Source organism: Emys orbicularis, chromosome 9, assembly GCF_028017835.1.
Source record: "Emys orbicularis isolate rEmyOrb1 chromosome 9, rEmyOrb1.hap1, whole genome shotgun sequence".
Taxonomy (NCBI): Eukaryota; Metazoa; Chordata; order Testudines; family Emydidae; genus Emys; species Emys orbicularis.
The window spans coordinates 102,670,264-102,691,768 of record NC_088691.1 but is presented as its reverse complement, the minus strand read 5'-3'; the positions used below and the strand labels follow the sequence as shown (position 1 = coordinate 102,691,768).

General features: G+C 52.0%; 1 protein-coding gene across 1 annotated transcript; it reads right to left on the bottom strand.

Annotated features, from left to right (window-relative positions):
- Positions 1-2,297: 2,297 nt before the first annotated feature.
- Positions 2,298-16,724, bottom strand: PDCD1 (programmed cell death 1). The gene is made up of 6 exons (XM_065411442.1): positions 16,631-16,724; positions 16,320-16,448; positions 8,263-8,607; positions 5,414-5,563; positions 4,005-4,039; positions 2,298-2,492 (listed from the first exon to the last, which is right to left on the bottom strand). Exons 1-6 carry the CDS (start codon positions 16,722-16,724, stop codon positions 2,298-2,300), a joined length of 948 nt encoding a protein of 315 aa, XP_065267514.1.
- Positions 16,725-21,505: the final 4,781 nt, after the last annotated feature.

Sequence of the window (21,505 nt, the reverse complement as noted above, 5' to 3'; positions counted from 1 at the left end):
GTCCCTGCCTGGCCTGGGCAGCGGGCGGCTGCCCCCTGCAGCTCTGCCCTGCGCTCCATCGCTGGCCGCTGCCGGCTACAAGGGGCAGGCTGAGGTGGCTGCTGTGCCTGCGGAGGGAGGAGGGGAGCAGGTGCATGACAGCCCCCACCGCCGCCAGCAGGCGACTCCGAGTTGACTCGTTGACTCCGAGGTGGGGGGCTTATCCTGGCTGGACCTCCTGAGCAGCAGCCTGGGGGCACTTGGGTGAGTGTTGTGCCGGGGGGGCCTGGGAGGGGGCCCCCCTCCCGCTCTCCCCCAGAGCTCGCTGCTGCTGGCGGGGAGAGGGCTGGGGGGAGTGCTCCTCTCTGGCCCCCCACCCCAGCCCCACGCCCTGCACCCCCTGCCACACCCCAACCCTCTGTCCCAGCCCAGAGCCTGCACCCAGCACCCAAACTCCCTCCGAGAGCCTGCACCCCACACCTCCTTCTGCACCCCAACCCTCTGCCCCAGCCCAGAGCCTGCACCCAGCACCCAAACTTCCTCCCAGAGCCTGCACCCCAAACCCCCTCCCGCACCCAAATTCCCTCCCAGAGCCTTGGGCAGCTGTGTGTGTGTGTGGGGGGGGAGACTTGGACCATTCTGGGCACCACCAAAAATTATACAAACCTGCCGCCCCTAGGGATGTTCCTAGGGCTGTGTAGTCAGTTTAGTTCACCGGCATTTCGGTTCCCTGGAATGTCTTCCAGTGTTGGTTTCTGTGCACCTTTTGTGGACTCCCTTGCCCTGCGTGCTGTACAGACACAGGACAAAAAGACCCCCCCAGCCCCAGCACAATCTCCAGCCTTTTCCTCACCACGTATTAGTCCAGAAGCAATAAACAAAACTGAAGATAAAGTTAAAGCTTCTTTTTATTCACAAAGACCTTCGACCACTTCAGTGTAAACTCCCGGGGCCTGATCCCCCTGTTGCCGAAGCTAAGGGCAAAGCACCCACTCAACAGGATCAAGCCCTCAGGTTGACTGTGAACCCCAGGAGCGACACCTTACTGCTCCGACAGCCCCATTGATTCCGGCAGGGCTGGTCGAGAAGTAAGGTGCTCCAGAGTGCTCCATGTTCTTGCCATCTCCTCCGCCCGTGCACGGGTCGGATTTCCACCTGATTTGGTTTCAATCCAGCTCCATCCACCCGGAGCTCTTAACTTTCAAGTGCAAATATGTGACACTACAGAAGAAAAAAAAAACACATTACAGTACATTTCCCATTAGTCTTTTTAAATAGTTACATGCAACGCAGCTTCTCACACAAAGCTAGGAGAAGCCCCTAGCTCAGTACCGAACAGAAGGAGCAAACTTCTCCTGTCCACTGCACCCAAGAAGACCCACTGATTTCAGCTGGGTGCTGCAGCTCTTGTGGCGATTAGAACCCATCAGAGATGCAATCTGTTTCATAGTATCCTTTTACACTGCAGCCACTGGCATGCATTCACAAATTTCTCCCAATGTTAAGATTTCTTAGGGTCAAACCCAGCAGGAAGTCAAAAGAGGCAGGTTTGTGCTCCGTTTGGCATGACTGGGGAGCCCAAGGACTGAAATATCGGTGCTGCACGTCAGCATTAGTTTATCTGTGAGGTGGCAGCTTGTATCCCTAGCCCGTAAGCAAGGCAGAACTGGGCTCGAACGGTCTATGGTAGCATCTTCCAGCAGGTGCCCCTGCATCCACCTTCCAGCCCTAAAGATCCCATCCTTTCCCACCGGTTTACCCTCTCCCATCCTTTAGACCCAGCTTTGTCATCACCATCCTAATGAACGAGGAGGACTGGCAAGGCCTCTCTTTGGAGCCCAGCATCACTGGCCAATAGGGTAACTGCTGAGTGACACATGACTGTACCTCTTTCCCCCCCTCCCGGCCCCCAAGGGATGGATCATGCTGCCTCCTGCAGCGCAAGAAACCAAGGACTGGGATGAACGTGGCTCTCCGCCATGGCAGCACAGGGCTCGAACCACATGTCCATTAGTCCAGACCCTCAAGCGTGTTCTGACTGCACGTCTTCCTTAGCAGCAAACAATTGCTTGCGACCCCTGCTGGAGGAGGGAAGGACCCCGATGAAGGCTGCCGTAAAATGTCAGTCATTCGAGCGGCTGTCCGATACGGGGAAGAAGGAGAGTCAGGGGCTGGCGTACAACCGGGCGCAGCGTGTACAAATAGTGCAGATGCTGCCGCCAAGCCTTCCTGTCCGAAAGCCTCCGAGAAAGCTGTAGAGAGACGACAAACAGAAGGAGAAGCACAGTCGGGCTCCTGACCCATCAGCAGGGCTGCGCTCAGATTTGACAGGTCCTCTGGTGTTTCGTTTTCTTCCCCCTTTCTGGGGTGACAGGCTTCTCTTCAGGGAACACGATGACGGCATATTCTGTGTTGTCAGGTGGGTAACTCTCCACCAAAGCCTCTGTGTGCTCATCCTGCTGGAATTCCAACACGCCATAATCCACCGTGTACGTCGTCACCTGTTCTTTTTGCTGCACAAACAACAAGAGAGGGCGTTTTTACTAAGAGTCACAGCCACACACGCCTGGCTTCTCTACATACCCCACACACAGGCAGACGCACTCACACAGATTCAGACCTTTTACGGCCAGAACAGACCACTGTGACCGGCCATTCTGACCTCCCGTAGAGCACAAGCCATAGGACCTCAACCAGTAATTCCTGCCTAAAGCCCAGAAATTCTCTTTGAGCAGGAGGGTATGTTTTTAAAAGCCTTGATTTACAGACTGCACCCAGCAGGAATTTTCCTCCAGGGCAGATTGGCAGAGGCCCTGAAGGTTTTTTGCCTTCCTCTGCACCGTGGGGCACGGGTCACTTGCTGGAGGATCCTCTGCACCTTGAAGTCTTTAAACCACGATTTGAGGACTTCAGTAGCTTAGACATAGGTTAGGGGTTTGTTACAGGAGTGGGTGGGAGAGATTCTGTGGCCTGCATTGTGCAGGAGGTCGGACTAGATGATCATAATGGTCCCTTCTGACCTTAAAGTCTATGAGTCTATGAGACTCTACGAGATGGAGAATCCACCGCCTCCCCAGGTAGGTGGCTCCAGTGGTTAATGACCCTGAATTAAAAACATGCACCTGGCTTCTAGTCTGAATTGGTCTAGCTTCAGCTAAGTAGGTACTTACAGACGGTGATCAAGTTACCTCTTAACCTCCTCTTCGATAAACTAAATAGATTGAGCTTCTTTAGTCTCTCACTATAAGGCATTACTAGAGAGCATCCAACTCTATGAAATCAGCATGGCTGCAGTCAAAGCACCTTGCACTGTAATCCCATCAGCTCTCACAACCTCAGAGGATTGGACTTGGCTAGTAACTGGACAGCACGTCTGCAAGGGACGGGGGGTGCTAGTGATTTCGCAGGGAGCTCTCCTCTGTGCGTCAAGGCTGGCCCAGGTGCCCCAGGGTGGCAGTCGGACACACCACGGGTGCCACCTTTGGGGCCTGACATACAATCAAGGTCCACACACTCCTGGCCCTTTTATCAAAAGGAGGGACATTAATCCAATTGTCCCGGCCCAACTCCAGCTCAGAGAATTGCTTTCTCCCGCTGGCTGTTTCCAATGCAATATTCTTCGCTGTGCTCTGGGGCTGCTGAGCACGGACACCACATTAGCGATCCGTATCAGAAGTGTTTGTGTCGCTGCTCAGAGCGCTTGGGGGCTATTTGGGGACAAAAGGGGCCATATAAACAGACAGTCACTCCATTACGATTATTGATAATAATGATCCATTGCCTGCAAACCAAAGTACTTCAGCTGCATCTAAGAGTCTTTCATTCTGTTTCTTTTCTCTCTCTCTCCTTTCTCCCGGTGGCACTGGCCCTTGAAGGACTCGGACTGGGCTGTGGGGATGGGTGAGGAGTTGTGGCATTGTGCAGTTCTGCCTGCCGCCCTGGCATGGATCTGGGCAGTTGCTACTAAAGATCTGGCAAGCCCAGGTTCTTTCCTGCCAGCCACACGTGAGCGACGGGGAACTTACCAAGAGTGCGTTTTCACGTTGTGGTTTCTGCTGCCCTGCAAAGTAACACATTTGGTTAGACCAGGCACAGGAGCTGGGCTGCAGCGAACATCACAGGGGGAGTGGGCGTCAGAGTTAGCTCTGCTTCCCGCAGCATTGAAGCTCCCTGCAAACAACTCTGGGGCTGCACAGACTCCTTCCCTCAGCAAGATCCCACTGGAGGGTGTGCCGACATCCACCGATCCAGACACAGGTCCCCAAAGCTCCCCTCAAAGTCAGCGGGAGAGTCACTGGCACACGGACTGCAGGGCAGGGCCTGGCATTCTGGAGCAGAGGCCCACTGTGGGGAGAATCGTGCCCTGTTTTTCTACTCCAGCGCTCCGATCATGAGCAATTGATCACTGGGGCCTGACCCTATTCTGCTCTATTCAGGTTCTTCTCCCATGAGCACGAGTGAGGGAGCTGAGCTCCTGGATCCCAGCCACCAGCCCAGGTATCCAGACGGGGAGAGCTCTGCTGGGACTGGTGGGCTGGAATCTCCTCACAGGTCTCTGGGCAGCAGCCAGGAGTCTCCCTGGCCACGCTGCACCCTCAGTTTCTGGTAGCCAGCAGCCAGCGTTCTGCCTGCCTAGTGGAGAGACCAGCCGGTGGATACACAATAAATGCGCCCCCGCTCTGCTAGCCAAGGCTGCAGCAGGCTCATCGAGTCTGGCTGCCGCTGGACGGAGACAGAGCGCTGCACTGAGTGAGCCGGACAAGCCTTGCCTGGCTCTGGCTGAGCCGAACAGCTGGGGACCCTGCACTCAGACAGCCCTGCCCACCGTGGGCTCACTAAGGCCCAGGCCTGAGGGAGGGGAGCTCTGGGAGGCATGACCCTGCTCCAGTGGGAGGGCACCCACCACACCTTCCCTTGGGACCCCACAGACAGCTCCACAGGCCACGGCCCCACCCAACCCAGACAGGGGCTGGGGCTAACTGCCCTTTACACGGGGGCTCCAGGCAGGGGGAAGGCTCCTTGTACCGTCCCCACCACTGGCCCTACAATGGGCCGAGCCAATCTAATGCGGGGTTGGGGGAATGTCAGCGATTTGGGGCCCAAGCCTGGGAGGTGCTGAGCACCGGCCACTCCCAGTGAAGCCAGGGGGAATTTCACCTGAGTTAACATCCCGGAAGGGCCCCAGCATTCGGCCCGCCGAGCTCAACAGCACTCAGCACCTCTCGGGATGGAGGCAGAATGGCTGAGCTAGCCCTCCCGTCCACAGCGGCCCTGTCGGGTCCGTCTATACAAGCCTCTGCTCACCACAGTCCCTGAGCACCCCTCCGGCCCCCCACCCTTTTTTCTGCAGCTAGCCCTGGCCTTCCCCCAACGGCAGCACCGGAGGGGAAGGGCAGCAGACTGTCAGGGCCCCGCTCGCCCTGCCACGACGCACCTCCCGTCCGGCGCGTGGTGATGAAGAGTATGTAGGTGATGAGCCCCAGCAGCACGGCCCCGGCGATGATCAGGCCAATGATGACTGGCACTTTAAAGTCGCCCACCAGGTCGTCAACAGTCACGTTGGGAACGGTGGTGGTCCATCCGTCTAGGGAATTGCAAATAAAAAAGAAGAAACGTTACAGTCTCTGTAAAATACAAAGCAAACCAAGTCCTCTCCTCCAGCACGACATGGCTGGAGTTAACAGCTCTTAAGGGAGCCCTACACCCACTGAGTTTTGTGGCATAAGCAGGACTTAACTGGTGTTCCCGGCTCGCACCAGCCCGCTGGACAGAGGTGAATTTCACACAGTTTGTCAGACCTAGCACTGGTGCTGTCGTCACACCGTGGGGTCATATGACGGGACTGCCCATGATAGCGGGGGAATGGACTCAATGACCCAGCATGTCCCTTCCAGTCCTATCTTCCTAGATCTCTGATTCTCATCTGTACAGTGCCACCCAATCAGTCCAGGCCCCCTGCTTAGCTCCAGCTTCTATTTCATTTGATCAAAACAAGGGCAAGGCAAAACATTTGTACTCAAAATAACGCAGTGCTCCCTCCCCCATTCGATCCGGCAGTTCTGGGTAATAGGGTCAGTGGGAAGAGGCTCTGGCCCAGTGTAGGACTGTGTAACGAATTGGTGGCCACATATGTACAGGCACCATCCGTCAATATTAGCAGCCAAACCCAGAACCTTTGCACCCAACACACATCTGTATCAGCTGAGATAAGAACATAAGAACGGCCATACTGGGTCAGACCAATGGTCCCTCTAGCCCAGTAGCCTGTCTTCTGACCGTGGCCAATGCCAGGTGCCCCAGAGGGAATGAACAGAACAGGGCAATTATCAAGTGATCCATTCCCTGTCGTCCAGCTTCTGGCAGTCAGAGGCTTAGGACACCCAGGACTTGGGGTTGCATCCCTGACCATCTTGACTAATCGCCGTTGCAGGACCTGGGAGATACAGGTGTAATCCCATTAGCTGTGTATAAGTAGGAGGCTGTCAGAGTCACTTGATTGTTTGCCAGAGGAGCACACAGTCACACGGACTAAGGCAATTAGAGCTGCTAGATTGGGGGGGAGGATTTAATTCACAAAACAAATTGAAATGTTTCCATTTCACAGGATCCAAATGGCCTCTTCTCTCTCTCTCTCTCTCTCTCTCTTTTTTTTTTTTTTCAAAAACTTTCATGCCATTTTCAAATCAAAAAGATTCCTGAAGTGGTCGATGACGTTGTTCACTGAGAAACATGCTTTTGGTGAGCATAAAAGCCCCCCCCCCCCCCCCCCGTGTTTTGGCAAATGAAAGAATGCTGATAACCGTTTCAATGACTGTTTCTATGTTTTCCATCAAAACCATCACCAAAAACGGTTTTTCACAACATTTTTCCTTTCTGAAAAAGGCCACTTTTGACCCCCAAAAATGGGTTTGAAAAGTTTCATCCAGCGCTAAAGTGAAGGTAGTGCACTCTGACACGGCAGGGGCGCTGGAACAATTTGTATAGCGGGGGTGCTGAGAGCCATTGAACCAAACTGTAAACCCTGTGTATAATGGACACCACTTGAAGCCAAGCGGTGGGGGGGGCTGCACACACCCCCACCCCCACACCCCTAGTTCCAGCACCTATGTTATGCAGTGAGCTCTGTGGGGCAGGGACCAGCTTTTTGATCTGTCTGTACAGCGCCTAGCACCATGGGGTCCTGGCCCATGATGGGGGCTCATTGGCGCTTCCATAAGAACAGATAATAATAATAATAGTCCCTGCTCGTCCCATGCATCTTAGATCTACAGGAGTTCAAACTCCACCTGCAGTACCCTTTTCTAGTACATAAATACAGACATCAGGGTTGTCAGGGGCGTGAGTCTTCGGCATCTAAAACATGCAACTTAAAGGAGCTGGGCTTCAGTGGAAGAGCGAGAGATGCTTATGGACTCGGGCTTCCACCTCCCTGTTGACTGTGGTGTCGGGACGTACGCGGCCATGGGGGAGAGGTCCTTGCAGCGGCAGCAGATAATTAGCTGAGGTGGGACAGTAAAATAAGAAAATATCCATGGCCGAGTGACTGCTGCCGGGTAAAATGCCACGGTTTATTATTTCTGCAGCATCGTAACTGTGCACCGGGTGCTTGATGTGGGTCAAGCTCTCCCCCACTAACTTGCTTTCAGTTACCTGCAGGGAGCCCAGTGTGGCCTGCCCCAGCACAGATTTGGCCTTGATTCAGGTCAGCTGCCGGGAATGTGGCCGTGTGGTTTGTAAACGTCACACCAGAGACCGTTACTACTTTCACTCTGGCCAGGAAATCACACGTTACAGTGTCTAGCCCTGGGGGCCCTGGTCCCAGAGTGGTGCCTTTGGGTGCTACCGTAATATACTGGTTGGAAAGAGGAGCCCCGACATAGCCCCTGCAGAGCAGCAAGCGAAGGCTCTGGCTGACCACCGTCAGAAGCGACCTCCACAGCGAGAGATGCCGATTGATTTGAGCAGCTGGGAACCGCCCATTCTAACCTAGCTCGTTAGGGCATCAAGGGGTGGGGGGAATTCTGGCCTGGAAATATCACTCTGCCCACAGACCAACAGAGCATTGTAGCAAATCTTCAGCCGCACTGCGTCACGCAGACGCCTGGAACTTCCCCGCAGCATGGAGGACAGAGCTCAGCCTCTCCCGCTCCAAACACACAAGCCCCTACCCCCAGAGCTAAAGCAGGGTCTATGGCACATGGTTGGGCGCTCTGAGCCCCTCCAGCAGAGGGCTGCGGTAGACACGCGTACAAGCTTGTTCATTATACTGTCTTTGAAACAAACCTGTTTGTTCGTTTGTAACTGTGAGCTGGGACAGGTTGCTTTCCACCACTTTACTGGGCGAGGAGAAAGCGATCAGCCCGCAGAAGTACTCGCCACTGTCATTCTTGGTTAGGTCCAGTATCTTTATCTCAACAGTAGAGGTATGGTTGATGAGGGTGAATTTCTTCTTCTGGATTTTATGTTCATTCCCATTAAACTCGGCAATTTTTTGGGTGCAAGTGGCATTGATCTTTTTGTACCAGTTTAAACTATAATCAAACTGAGGGAAGTTCGCCTTGGAGATATTGCAGAAGAAGCTGGCTGTGTCGCCCACAGACCTGGATAGCTTCTCCGGGGAAAACGTCACTGTTTCAGAGAAAGGAAAGAAACAAAGAACAGGACACCGTGATCAGCAGGAGCCGATGCATTGATGGGCCTCGTGGGCACATTGTACAACCATTATTATTATTTATTCTCTGTATTACCAGCAGCCCTAGGGCTGAACCAGAACCCTCCTGCGCTGGGTGCCCTACAAACGCAGAACAGACAATGGTTATTATTGATAGCGTGGTAGCACCTAAAGGCTTCAGTCAAGGATCAGGGCCCTGTCGTGTAAGGTGCTGTACGAATGAGTAGAACAAAGGCAGTCCCTGCCCTGGAGTGTTTGGATCTTTGGCCTTTCCCAATCCCCCCACCACTAAAAGCAGAGGGAGGATCCAGCCCCAATGTATGTGCTATCTGACAGCCCAAGAAACCGTTAACCATGGGTATGCTCCAGCGCAGCAAACATTGCTCCCCTTAGACAAAAGGAAATTCAACCCCTGTCCCTGTTGTGCCTGTCTCACAGGGATTGGGAAGCTCTGTGCAGTCCTTGCTGGGGATGCTGCATTCTCAGTCTATGCCTGAGCCTCCTACCTCAAAGGTGCACAGAGAGGCAGTGTGATTCAGTGGGTAGCGCACTAGACTGGGACTCAGAAGAGCTGGGTTAAATTCCTGGCTCAGCCACTGGCAGGTTGGGTGACCTTGGGCAAGTCACTTGCCTCAGTTTCGCCCTCTGTAAAATGGGACTTTTAAAAAATCCCTCCTTTTTAAAGTGCTTTGAGACCAATCGATAGAAGAGTGTTGTAAAGACTGGGGAAGATGAAAAGTGCTGCACATGTGTAATTAATTGGTTAATTTATTACTGACTCACTATTATCAGACAAAAACGTGTAGTGAGTCTAAGTGGTGATTACTGCTCTGTCTCCTCCATGGTGTGTGTGCAGAGCAGCGACCAGAATTTAAAGCTAAAACATTTAGCATTGGTTCTTGTCCTTGTTTGTCAGCAGTATGGGGCCCACGCAGAGTCTAGGAAATTTACAAGGGCTTCACCTTCCCCTACCTCATTGGCAGCTGGCTGTTCTGAAACCCTCTTGGCACTGAGGGCTTGGAAACCTCCCAGAGAGCTCTGTGTACTGCAGAGTTCCCGATGAGTGGGGCGCACTCGGGTGTCTCAAGCCAGGCCCTCAAAATCTCTAGTCACTTTGGCAGATCTTTGCCGGAATTAAAAGGTATGTATTACCTCTTTGTTGTGTCTACCTTCTCAAGTGGAAGCTCTTTATCTGTATGTACCACACGGCACTAAATACAAAGTCCTGCTGGCCTAACTCCATTGAAATCAATGGGATCTTGACAGCAAAGGGACTGGTGTTGGTGCTAAATAACTAGCTAAACGTTTAATCATTGGTAATAACTGTTCTATTAAATATTTATACGGGGCCCAATTCAGCTCTCGGTTGCACCCACTTGACCGCAGAGGAACTTCCAGCTGTTTCATATGAAAATTAGGATCTATTTTTATACCATGTTAGTCATCCTTTCTGTGGCTGATTTTGCCTCTGAAAGCCAGCAGGTGAAACTGACGCAGAGTTGATTTACGGGGTGGGGTGGGGGCATAACTGATTGTGTACCTGATTCAAATCAGGGTGCGTGAAGCTACCCTGCCTGCCTTGAGAAGCCCGCGTGGTTAGTTGGAAAGGTACTCGTGTTGCCTCATTTGTCGCTCTCTGTCACCTCTTCTCTTAGCCGGGTGTTGAAGGGGTAATAACACAGTCAACTCTGTAGCAACAGACTGATGGCCTAGCCTCCGAATTCTGGGTCGTATCGTGTCTGTGCTCGGCCTGTGGCACTCCCATTGACATTAGCTGCATGGACTGGGCCAACGATTGAGGGTGGAGTATGGCCTATGGCATCACCGCAGGACTGAGGCAAGTGATGATTCAAGGGTGCAAAGAGGGAGACAGTGGACTCTAGCTCATACACAGAGATCCCCTAAGGCCAAGGCTTTACAAAGTGAATAGTTATTTTAGGCGCCCGACTATAGACACCTTCAAGGGACCTGATCTTCAAGTACTGAGCTGCCCGACCCAGAGAACTCTCATGCGGCAGGCCACGGCATGTCAGGCATACTTGCCTCAGTTTCCCCCTCAGGTAACCCAAGTGCTCTGCGCCAGGCTCTCTTGCTTCAATAATACCCTTCCTTGGGGACAGTTCATTAAAAAAACATGATGCAAATAAGTCCGTAACCCCAAGTCCCAATCACTATCCATTTCCAATACGCAGTATAAGCCGTCTTTAAAACTCAAGACATCTCATCCCTCAATGCCCATCTAACACAGCCCGGCACCTTGGACCATGCCCGGACTCTCTGTAAGTCCTTGTCTTTTCCTCTGGCCCGGGATAGCCACCCCAGTCCTTCTAATTAGACTGCAACCCTGCTCTTCCCAGCGGGAACCCCTCCCAGCCGAGCATCCGTCACTCCCCCTGACCCTCTCCCAGTTCCTTGGGGTCCAGCGCTCTAGCCCTGGAGATAGCAACAGTCACCTCTGCTGCTCTCCTGCCTTCTCCCAGGTCCCAAACACGCCGTCTCTGGCAGCTCCCATCTCCAGCCTTTCTTCTGCTGCCTCTGTCTCACCAGGTCTTTCTTGCACCGGGACTGTCACGCCCCAGTCCCAGGGGACTCTAGTAGTCACTCCCAGGGATCTTCCTGCTTCTGGCCTCTCTCCCTATTCCCAGTGAGTACCCCACATCTGTTCTCTCTCTTCCCCTTTCCAGACTGACTCTGTGTCCTGATTCACCCAGGGGCTCCACGGGCCTCCTCTTATAGCCCACTGGGGCCAGCTGGCCCAGCACAGGTGCACTGGCCCTGCTCCTTAAAGGTGCACTGCCCCCCCCCGCCCCAAATCTTGGCCTGTATCCATTACTGTCACCTTGCTTGCCTCACCCACCCACTGCTTCTTGCCTTAGCCTCAGCAGTGAAGTGTCTGGGGCAGGAGCTGTCTTTCCACTGAATAGTTGCATAGGGCCCAGCAGAAGGGGGACGGCTCTCTGACCGTGTGTTCCTAAGCACTACTGCAACAACAGCGACACCAACCGTAATCATCACGATCATTTTAAATAAAATGTTGACTGTCCCCATCTGCCCCCGTCCCCTGCAATCATTAATAACCTGTCTAAAGTGCCTCGAGGGATCGCCCCGAGGGATCAAAGCAAGAGCTGAACCTCCAGGGGAACTACAGTCCTCAGCCACTCCCCTGAGATTGCCGGCAACCGTGTCAGACGTGCCCGCTAGGCCCTGGACTGAGACCACCAGCTCCTTTCCCTGAGGCCACCCAGCTGCTGGCGGACAGTGACCAGCCTGTGACTGGAACTCGCTGCCTAGCAGGGAAAGGCTCCATCCCTATGGGAGCTCCCCTGGGACAAAGTGGGAATTTTTTGTAACATGAAGCCTATGTGTGCCTCAGTTTCCCCCTATGTTAGGCACTGCTACCCAGCAAAGGGGAAAGAATTAAGTTGGTTCTCAGGACAGACTAAGAGACATAGGTGTCGCCGAGCTGTCTGAACAAACTGCATGGCTCATTCAAAGAACTGGCCGAGGCCAAATCATATCAATGGAAAATGCGAGAAGACAATGGAAAACCCCAATGGGCAGAATACTCACACCTAGCAATCAATGACCCAGACGCTCCTGTCGCCTAAATACGAGCGATACCCACCCATGTGCCCATCTGCAAGGAGGTGCCCGTTCTGGTCTTGGCTCACTAGTGTTTATCAGCTGGGCATCCGTGCATGAGGGCTGTGAACTCAGCGTGGCCCGGCCTGGAGAACAAAGGGCTGAGAGGTGACTGGCAGGGAATAAAGAGCTGGTTTCTGGCTCTCTGTGATGCTGGCAGACCAGGTGCCAGCTCCTGCCAGGATCCCCAGGCCTGACAGATACAGGGCTGGAACCATCTGGCTCCCCTGGGTGTTAGGATCATTAAAATAGGTGTACGAATGATAAGAATGTGTTTAGACGTTATTGAATGCTGGTGAGGTGCTGCCTGCATTAATCTCACTTATAACATCTGTACCCCATAGTGTAAGGCAATATTTGTATTGTGAGCCTCTGTGGCTGTGTAAATCACCAGACAGGAAGGAGACATGAACTAGTATCAAGTGCTGATCTCTAACAGAAGGTGTTATGCCCTGCCCAACTATTATCATTAAAAAGGGCAAACGACTCAGCTGTCCTGCTCTTCCCCCCCCCACCCCGCACCCTGCATGGCGAGGAGTCATGCAAGGGAATTCCTCCCATCAGCTGAGTTTGCAGCCCCGAGCATATGGCAGGAGGGCGATAAAAACCCCAAAGAGAAGGAACTGACTATCTCCATGCTGCTTGGACTCTGGGGGACAAGGTTTTTATACACAAGCAAGAGATCCCCAGTGCTTAGCCTGGCGTAGCCATAAAGGACATAGAGAGCTTGCTTTTATTATCTTTTGAAACTTAAGATCGTAACCCATTTGTGTATCTATGTTTGCCTGCTTTAACCTTGTAAATAACTCTCCTGTTTCCTTTACATATTTAATAAATCTGTACGTAGTTTATTATGGGATTGGCTACAAGCATTGTCTTTGGTGTAAGATCTAAGGTGCAACTGACCTGGGATAAGTGACTGGTCCTTTGCGTCTGAAAGTAACCTGAATGTTGCTAAGTATCAGAGGGGTAGCCGTGTTAGTCTGAATCTGTAAAACGCAACAGAGGGTCCTGTGGCACCTTTAAGACTAACAGAAGTATTGGAGCATAAGCTTTCGTGGGTGAATGCCCACTTCATCAGACGCAAGACTTGCAAGGGATAAAGTGGGCATTCACCCACGAAAGCTTATGCTCCAATACTTCTGTTAGTCTTAAAGGTGCCACAGGACCCTCTGTTGCTTTTTACTGAATGTTGCTGTGATTCTTAGTGTAAGGGACCATCCATCACAAAGGCAGGGTGGTGAGACAGATCGGAGAACCCAAGGGGACCGTCTGTGATTCCATGTTAAGGCTGTTATGGTGCCTGAGGAGTTTACACTTGGCACTTGGTGGGTGAAATCTAAGTCTAGAGCTCACAGCCAGCTTGGGGTTTGTGCCCTGCTTCCTGGCAGTCTGCCCTGAGGTTGATACTCACGTCTCAAGTCATGGCAGGCAGCCTCACACTGTCTCCTGGGACTGACTAAGGAAGTCAGAAAGAGGCAGAGCCTGAAAATGGAGCTCACTACAGCTTGGCTGGGGAATTGCTCTGGCTTGACCAGAATGGACGACACCTTCACCTCTATTTCTTTGCGCTAACCCAAGGACTTCCCATGCGGTGTCCAGGTGACTAATAAATCCTATGCTGCTTGAGTGTCACTGCAAACACGAGGTGAGGTGAACTAGTCCCTGAGGAGGGGACCAGTCCCGACCAGGCGTCTCAGGTGGACTCGCTGAGCAGAGTTCCTGGTGTGAAACAGGAGTGCTGGAGCCAAGTAGTTCAGTCTAGGAAGCAGTCAGGCAGCATGGCCAACACTGAAGGAAGAGTGGGACCCCGTGGGGGGTCTGGCACATTAAAGGGGTTCCTCCCAGAGACTGTTCAAAAGCTGGGACAACTTGTTCGACACACTTGTGCAAGGATGCTCAGCTGATAAACACTAGTGAGCCAAGAACAGAACGGGCACTTCCATGCAGATAGGCACACTGGTGGGTAGTGCTCGTATTTAGGCTACAGGAGTGTACAGGGCTGCAGCCATTTGCAGCATGTCTCTAGGGACATTAACGTTAACCCGGCCATTAATTAACATTTGACATGACCTATTTTATGATTGTATTTTAATTGCTTATGAGCATCATTGGCAAAATCCTGGAGGAGGCAATGGCTTTATATACACAAGCCCAGACTGTGAACCCTTTACTTCCATTGACTGAAGTTAGATTCAAGCTAGATTCATTGGGAGGAAGAGGTTCACAGTCCGCCCCACAATTATTATCATTAATTACTGATAATAAACTTCTTGGGCGCTTTCCCCAATAAATCTCTCTATCCAGATTAGAGCTGGTCTTGAGCCCGTCTAGATGTCAGTGTTTGAAATCCAGATCTAAATCCAGATTTTTGACTTGAGCCCCTTACTCACACAGCTTGAGAGACAGAGGTTAAATTAATGGTCATTCCGATTTCCCAGGAAAAAGCAGTAACAAGGCGTTTCTCTCACCAATTACAAGCGCCAGTGATCCGAGCTGACAATCCCCTTGAAAGCCCCAGAGATTAATAAACATATAAATCCCTTTTATTAAACACAGAAGATCAAAACCTCCTGGGTCCAATCCTGGATGCTGGCACACAATTCCCTCCGCTTCTATGGAAATTTCAGAGAGGCAAGGAAGTTTACAGAAGTTATGAGGCTTCCTTACGAGATAGGAGATTAGAAGGACAATTGGTCTGTTGTGACACGGCATATCCCCTGGTTATGAATAAATGACTAAGGACATTCAAGATGAGAAGAGACAACTGGGGAATCATTGCAGATTCCCATAGTGGGCTCTTTGGGGGCAAGGGTTGTCCTTTTGCTGTGACGGTGCCTCATTTAGCACACTGGGATACTGGTCCATGACTGGTGCTCCTACTGCTACGGTAACACACACATCGTAATAATCATTAATACGTAGGCAAAGGAGTTTGTTTGGGTTTTGCACTGCTCAATAGGTTTTCATTTGTGTGGTTGGATTTTTATCTGACTTAGAAAATATTAGGCAGGTTTGGGGTTTGTTTTTTTTACAAAATGCTGTTTGCGCTGAATGCAGCAGGCAGAGGACTTTATAACCCGACACTGCTTTTTTTTAAACTAGTTCTAAAACAAAATCCAGAAATTGCTCGTTTCCATAACTCATTTTACCACATTTCGAACCCACTCAAAAACTTGTCACAGCTGGAGGTCCTTTTGGCTCTGCCAGATGTGATTTCTGTGCCTTTGATTTCATTTCTTTTTCCCTTCGCTCGGCCTCGAAGTCAGACAATGACTTTCAGGCCTGAGTCTTTATTGTCCCCGTAGCACAGGATGCCAGTCACTTACAGACGCAGATTTTTGTTTCATTTTTCTCCCCATGGCATTTTGACTAGGCTCATCACCTACAGATCTCAGAGTGCTTTACAAGTGTGGGTACATCTCGTTAACCCCCTTTTGCTGTTGGGCCCCCTGGGGCACAAAGACAGGGCGTGGCCTGGCCACACATCAAGTCAGGGGCAAAGCAGGCACAGAATCCCGGGTGTCCTGACTCTCAGCCCCATGCTCTGTGCCGGCCCACGCCATGTTCCATTTTCAGAAGATCCCCTGAACAACAATGGATTCAGGCCCTGAATGAAGGGGGGATTGGGGGGCAGGGGCAGGGGGGAAACTCCAAAAAGTTTTGCCAAACCCAACTTTTAATATGATAACACATCTAGCCGTTCCACTGCCCCCCCCCCCCCCCCCCCCGCGCGACTATTTGCTTCCCCTTCCACTACTCTCAGGCTTCTCCCTTCAAACTGAGCTGTGATGGGGACTGGATCGGGGGCCCGCATCCACGCCAAACATTTGCGTTTGTTTCTATCCTGGGGGCTCTTCCCGGTTGCTGGCGGCCTGGGCATTTCAGGTCCGGCCTTTGGCTTTCCTGCCTTCTCGCTGCCAGGGCTATTTCCACCGCTCGCAGGGCTCTAAGCCTAGCAGTCGCTCCCCGCAGGGCGTAAGCCGCACCGCCTTTGTGTTCAGGAGCACGCCGCCCAGATACATACCAAGCTGGGAGAGCAACAGCACCGGCCTGCAGGTCAGCAGCACCGCACAGATGCCGACCACGATAACGAGCATCGTCCCTGGCGTCGCCTTCGAGGGGCCGGGAGCTCTCTGGGGGTCGGCTTCCTCCCCTGCACGTGCAATGCACCAATCAGGATCCAAGCTGCTATGCCTGTGCTGCGTGGCAGGAGGACGCTCCGGGGGCTTGCGTCCTGGCCAGGCCACCTCGCGTCCCAGCGGCACTGTTCCCTCAGGGGCTGCACGGCGGCCGTCGACTGACTGCAGCCGAAGCAGAAGTGGAAATGAAATGTACCCATCTCGGCTTGAGAGGGAAACCCTCCCTGCCACCCGCCCCCGTTTTTCCCCTCCTCCTCCTCCGACACAGCTCGACAGCTGCGCCCGGCCATGCTCCCCCGCTCGGCAGCCAGGAGCCTCAGTAAGTTCCCACGCGCCAGTCACCCGCACAGAAGAGAAAGCGGCATCAGCAGAACGTTAGGGGTCGGAGGCACGAGACCACAAGTGAAGGGGGAGGGGGCCCTGAGCCGCATTTCCTTTGCCACACACTTGACGTCACCCACAGGTTGCTCCTGCCAGGCAAACTGCTCTGTGTTTTCTGCTTGTGGCTGGGGGAGCGCTTATCTCTGTATTAGTTATTCTGACTCTTTATAGGGCTGGTGACAGCTCCCGGCCTGACAGCCCCAGAGACGGGACTCCTCTTTTTATCCAGACAGCAAGTACATCACACTTCCCCTAAGCCCCCACCAGGTCCCCTCAGCCTTTGCCCTTAAGTGGTCACCTCTAGCGGTGGAAAGGGTCTCTCGGTCCCCACGGTCTCCATTTGCTCCTTGGCTTCTCAGCTGAGATTCCCAACCGGGGCATTAGCTAGTGCCAATGGCTTGAGATGGGGACACTTATCGACGGGGAACTGGAGTGAGGCCACCAAACTCAGTTCATGAAGGCCGAACAGCCATTAGATGGCATCCATTTTGATTCATCACCCACCTAGCCTGGATTCAGACCTACAATTCACAGGCCATTATCAATCCGCTGAGTTATCCAGGGAGAGAGAGAGAGACAAAGAGAGAGAGAGAGAGATCTTCATGACCTGAGACTGCCAACAAGAGTACCAGCTTGTGCCCACACTCAAGAGCTTGAAGTAGATGATGATGGTAGATTTTTCTGCCATCCCATCTCCCAGACTATAACTGTCTAAAATGAAGAGGACTAAAGATAGATGTTATATCCAGAAGGTGCTTCCCCCACACACAAGGGAACTGTATACAGAAAATCTTAAAGCCAGTTTGGCAAAGAAGAGGGCTAGAGGGCAATTAGATACCACAGTGCGAGGGGCCGTAGAAAAACCTATGTCAGATGATTAGATAGATGATCTATAGCACATGGGTCTTTTCCACCTTGACCCACTTTGCTTCTATGTGTCTGCTGTGCTGACTAACATTTGCATAGGAAATCAACTATGATGAAACCACCCCGTTCTATGGTTCTTCCTGCATCTCTTGAATGGAATCTCATTATCTTTAGAGAGTCTCGGGGGAAAATTCATGATTTGTTCTTGTTTGTCATTGTAATCTGATAAATTTCCGTGCTTGCAGAAATGAACCGGGCTGTTGTGGTTCGCTCAGTGACAGCATTCAAATCCAGCAGCAGGGTGGTCTAGATCAGTGGCTCTCAACCAGGGGTACGCGTACTCCTGGGGGTACGCAGAGTTCTTCCCGGGGGTACATCAACTCACCTAGATATCAACACAAACAACAAGGAGTCTGGTGGCACCTTAAAGACTAACAGATTTATTTGGGCATAAGCTTTCGTGGGTAAAAACCTCACTTCTTCGGATGCATAGAGGTGATGGATAAGGAAATGTGATAGAGAATGGTAGGAAGCAGTCCAGGGACACAGCAGCAAGGTTTGGGATGGAGCACACCTTGGCTGTGGAGTGTAGGGTCCCTGGGCTGGAACCCAGAGTAGTGGGCATCAGGGACGACTCTATGTTTTTTGCTGCCCCAAGCACGGCAGTCAGGTGGCCTTCGGCGGCACGCCTGCAGGCGGTCCACTGGTCACGTGGATTCAGCAGCGTTTCTGCGGGTGATCTGCCGGTCCCGCGCCTTCGGCGTACCCGCCACCGAATTGCCGCCGAAGCCGTGGGACTGGCGGACCTTCCGCAGGCATTCCGCCGAAGACTGCCTGTCTGCCGCCCTCACAGCGACCGGCAGGCCGCCTCCCGCGGCTTGCCGCTCTGGTGCCTGGAGCCACCCCTGGTGGCCAGGCCGTGGTTCCCCCTAGCAGCCACTGACAAAGTGGTGTAGCCTTGAATTGGAGGACTGCCAGGAACGATACCTGCACAGCCAGTCCAGTCCAGTGAGACTTCGAAACCCCGGAAGGGGAAAAACCTATGGTGACCTGGCTGGAGGGCCAAGCCACCAGCAGGGGGAACTGCAGCTCCCGGGGCGTGAACAGGGACGCAGCACAAACGAGAGACCGAAGCGGGCGTCAGACCAGGCAGATTCCCTCGATACCTGGCCAGGAGGATGCGCACGTGCGGCGAAGGGAAACCCATTACACTAGGGCTCTGGGTTTAGACCCGAGGCTGGATCTGGGCTAGCGTTCTGAGACAGAACTTAATGGCAAGGAAATCTTGCGTTCTGCTTTCTTGAAATGTCAGTCACCATCTGCAGCGGAAATCGGGCGCACTCAGGTGAGCTTGTGAGATTTCTGCCATCTTGGGCCAAAATCTCACAAGAAAGAGCGTTCTTTGGAGATTTTTGGCCTCACCATAACCTTAAAAAAGAGGTTCCTTCTCTCTAGCATCTATCTAAGCGAGTTGGAAGGTTTCATGTGTCCATCAAAAATCCAGTCTGTTTTACTTCTAGGGGTTTGGGGCTTGGGGTTTTTATGAACACTTGAAAATTGGTCCCAAATGTGGACAATGCGCAAGTTCTTAGTGACGGGTATGGCCTGCCTCACTCCCATGCAGATGAACTGCCAAAAGCTAAGCATGGCTGGAACCCTATGCACCAGGTCACAACCCCCAGAGAAGGGAGCCGGGCCCAGCCCCATGGGACAGGAGCCGCCGCTATGGGGTGTGTGGGGCAGGCTCGCTCGCTGGCTGGGAGAAGTGTATGTCTGCCTAGAGCCCAGGGATGAGTTAACCTGGCCCTGCTCCTAGTGCACTCGCTTGAAGATTCCAGCAACTGTTGCTCCTTCACAGGTCTCTCCAGCACCCCATTCTGCCTGTCCCCCCCAACTCTGCAGCGCTGCCCCTCCACAAACCCCTCAGATATTCCCCTGCCTTCTCTCCTGCCCCAGTGCAGTCACACAGCAACACCCCAGCAGCAGCTTTCCAGTGGTTTGGCAACACTGGCTGGTCGGTTTGATTTTTCCCTTGTCTTCTGTTCCTGCACGCATGGCAAAGAATGCCACAACAAGGGCATCTTCCTTTGGCGCAAGGTAGAAACGTCTGAAATATCACAGAGGCCAGGCTCCCCGGGGCACCAGCTTTCGGCTGCATTCTACCCCGTGCGGCTGCTGCCCACTCTAACCGGCTTTGTTCGATTAGATTTTACCAGCTGTGGAAAAAAAGTCTGATTGTACTAAATGCGAGGCCTTTGATCGCATGTGAGCGTGTGTGTCTGTGGGGGGAGGCGCTGCATCAGCCGCTGAGTTTGGGGGGAAAGAGGCCAAAAAAGGGCTTGAAATGTCAAACCCGATCTGAGACTTTTCTGCTTTTCTTGTGCCCCCATCTGGGGGAGATGTTAACTGCAACCCTGCAGCCATTCACGGCCCACTGTGTTTTACCACAGAGCAGAAGTGCTAGCCTGGGGCACTGGCTAGTTCTTAATTGGGGTAACTATATTCTGCTTCCCTAAAATCCTCCTGGAGCTCTACTACAGGGGCTCTCAACCTTCAGGACTCATTTGTAAACCTGGATGGCCTGTTGCAATCCAGCAAATAGCTTTAGTGCAAAACACCTGAGTTATTAAATATGGTTTACCCATGATATATAATATACACATTAACATAATAAGTACTAACTAAGTACACCGTACTTAGTACACCATAGCCCCGGTTCCTGCAGCTTCTGTCCCGCAGGGCTAGCTGAACTCAGCTCCCCCGCCCCCCGGGGCATTGTGACCTCCGGGGTCACAGCGCCACTCAGGTTTGGCCTGGCCCCCAGCCCAAATTTGTGTGTGTGGCCATTGCAACCTGGCACAATGTAATATTGGGCTGTTAAGAAGGCTCCTGTTCTAAGAGCACCCACCATCACCAGATAAAGAAACAGATCTTAAGATGGTTAAAGAAAACTTAGTTTGATAGCATCCTGTCTGGCAAGAAATCACTTATCAGAGGTTGTGAAATCCTCATTTCTTTATTGTTTTGTCATTATGGTCCCCACTTCTCTATTGTTTATCTGTATGGTCTCTGTCTGGTTCTCTGATTGTTTCTGTCTGTTACATAATTAATTTTGCTAGGTGTAAAATAATTAAGGTGGTGGGGTATGATTGGTTAGAGAATTTTGTTACTATATGTTAGGATTGGTTAGTAATATTTTAGTAAAATGATTGGTTAAACTAAGCAAGGCTCAAGTTTCACTATATAATCTGGAAAAAAGAACAGGAGTATTTGTGGCACCTTAGAGACTAACAAATTTATTTGAGCATAAGCTTTCGTGGGCTACAGCCCACTTCTTTGGATGCATAGAATGGAACATATATTGAGGAGATATATATACACACATACAGAGAGCATGAAAAGGTGGGAGTTGTTTTACCAACTCTGAGAGGCCAATTAAGTAAGAGAAAAAAAACTTTTGAAGTGATAATCAAGATAGCCCAGTACAGACAGTTTGATAAGAAGTGTGAGAGTACTTACATGGGGAGATAGATTCAATGTTTGTAATGGCTCAGCCATTCCCAGTCTCTATTTAAGCCTAAATTGATTGTATCTAATTTGCATATCAATTCAAGCTCAGCAGTTTCTCATTGGAGTCTGTTTTTGAAGCTTTTTTGTTGCAAAATTGCCACCCGCAGGTCTGTCATTGAATGACCAGACAGGTTAAAGTGTTCTCCTACTGGTTTTTGAATGTTATGATTCCTGATGTCAGATTTGTGTCCATTAATTCTTTTGCGTAGAGACTGTCCGGTTTGGCCAATGTACATGGCAGAGGGGCATTGCT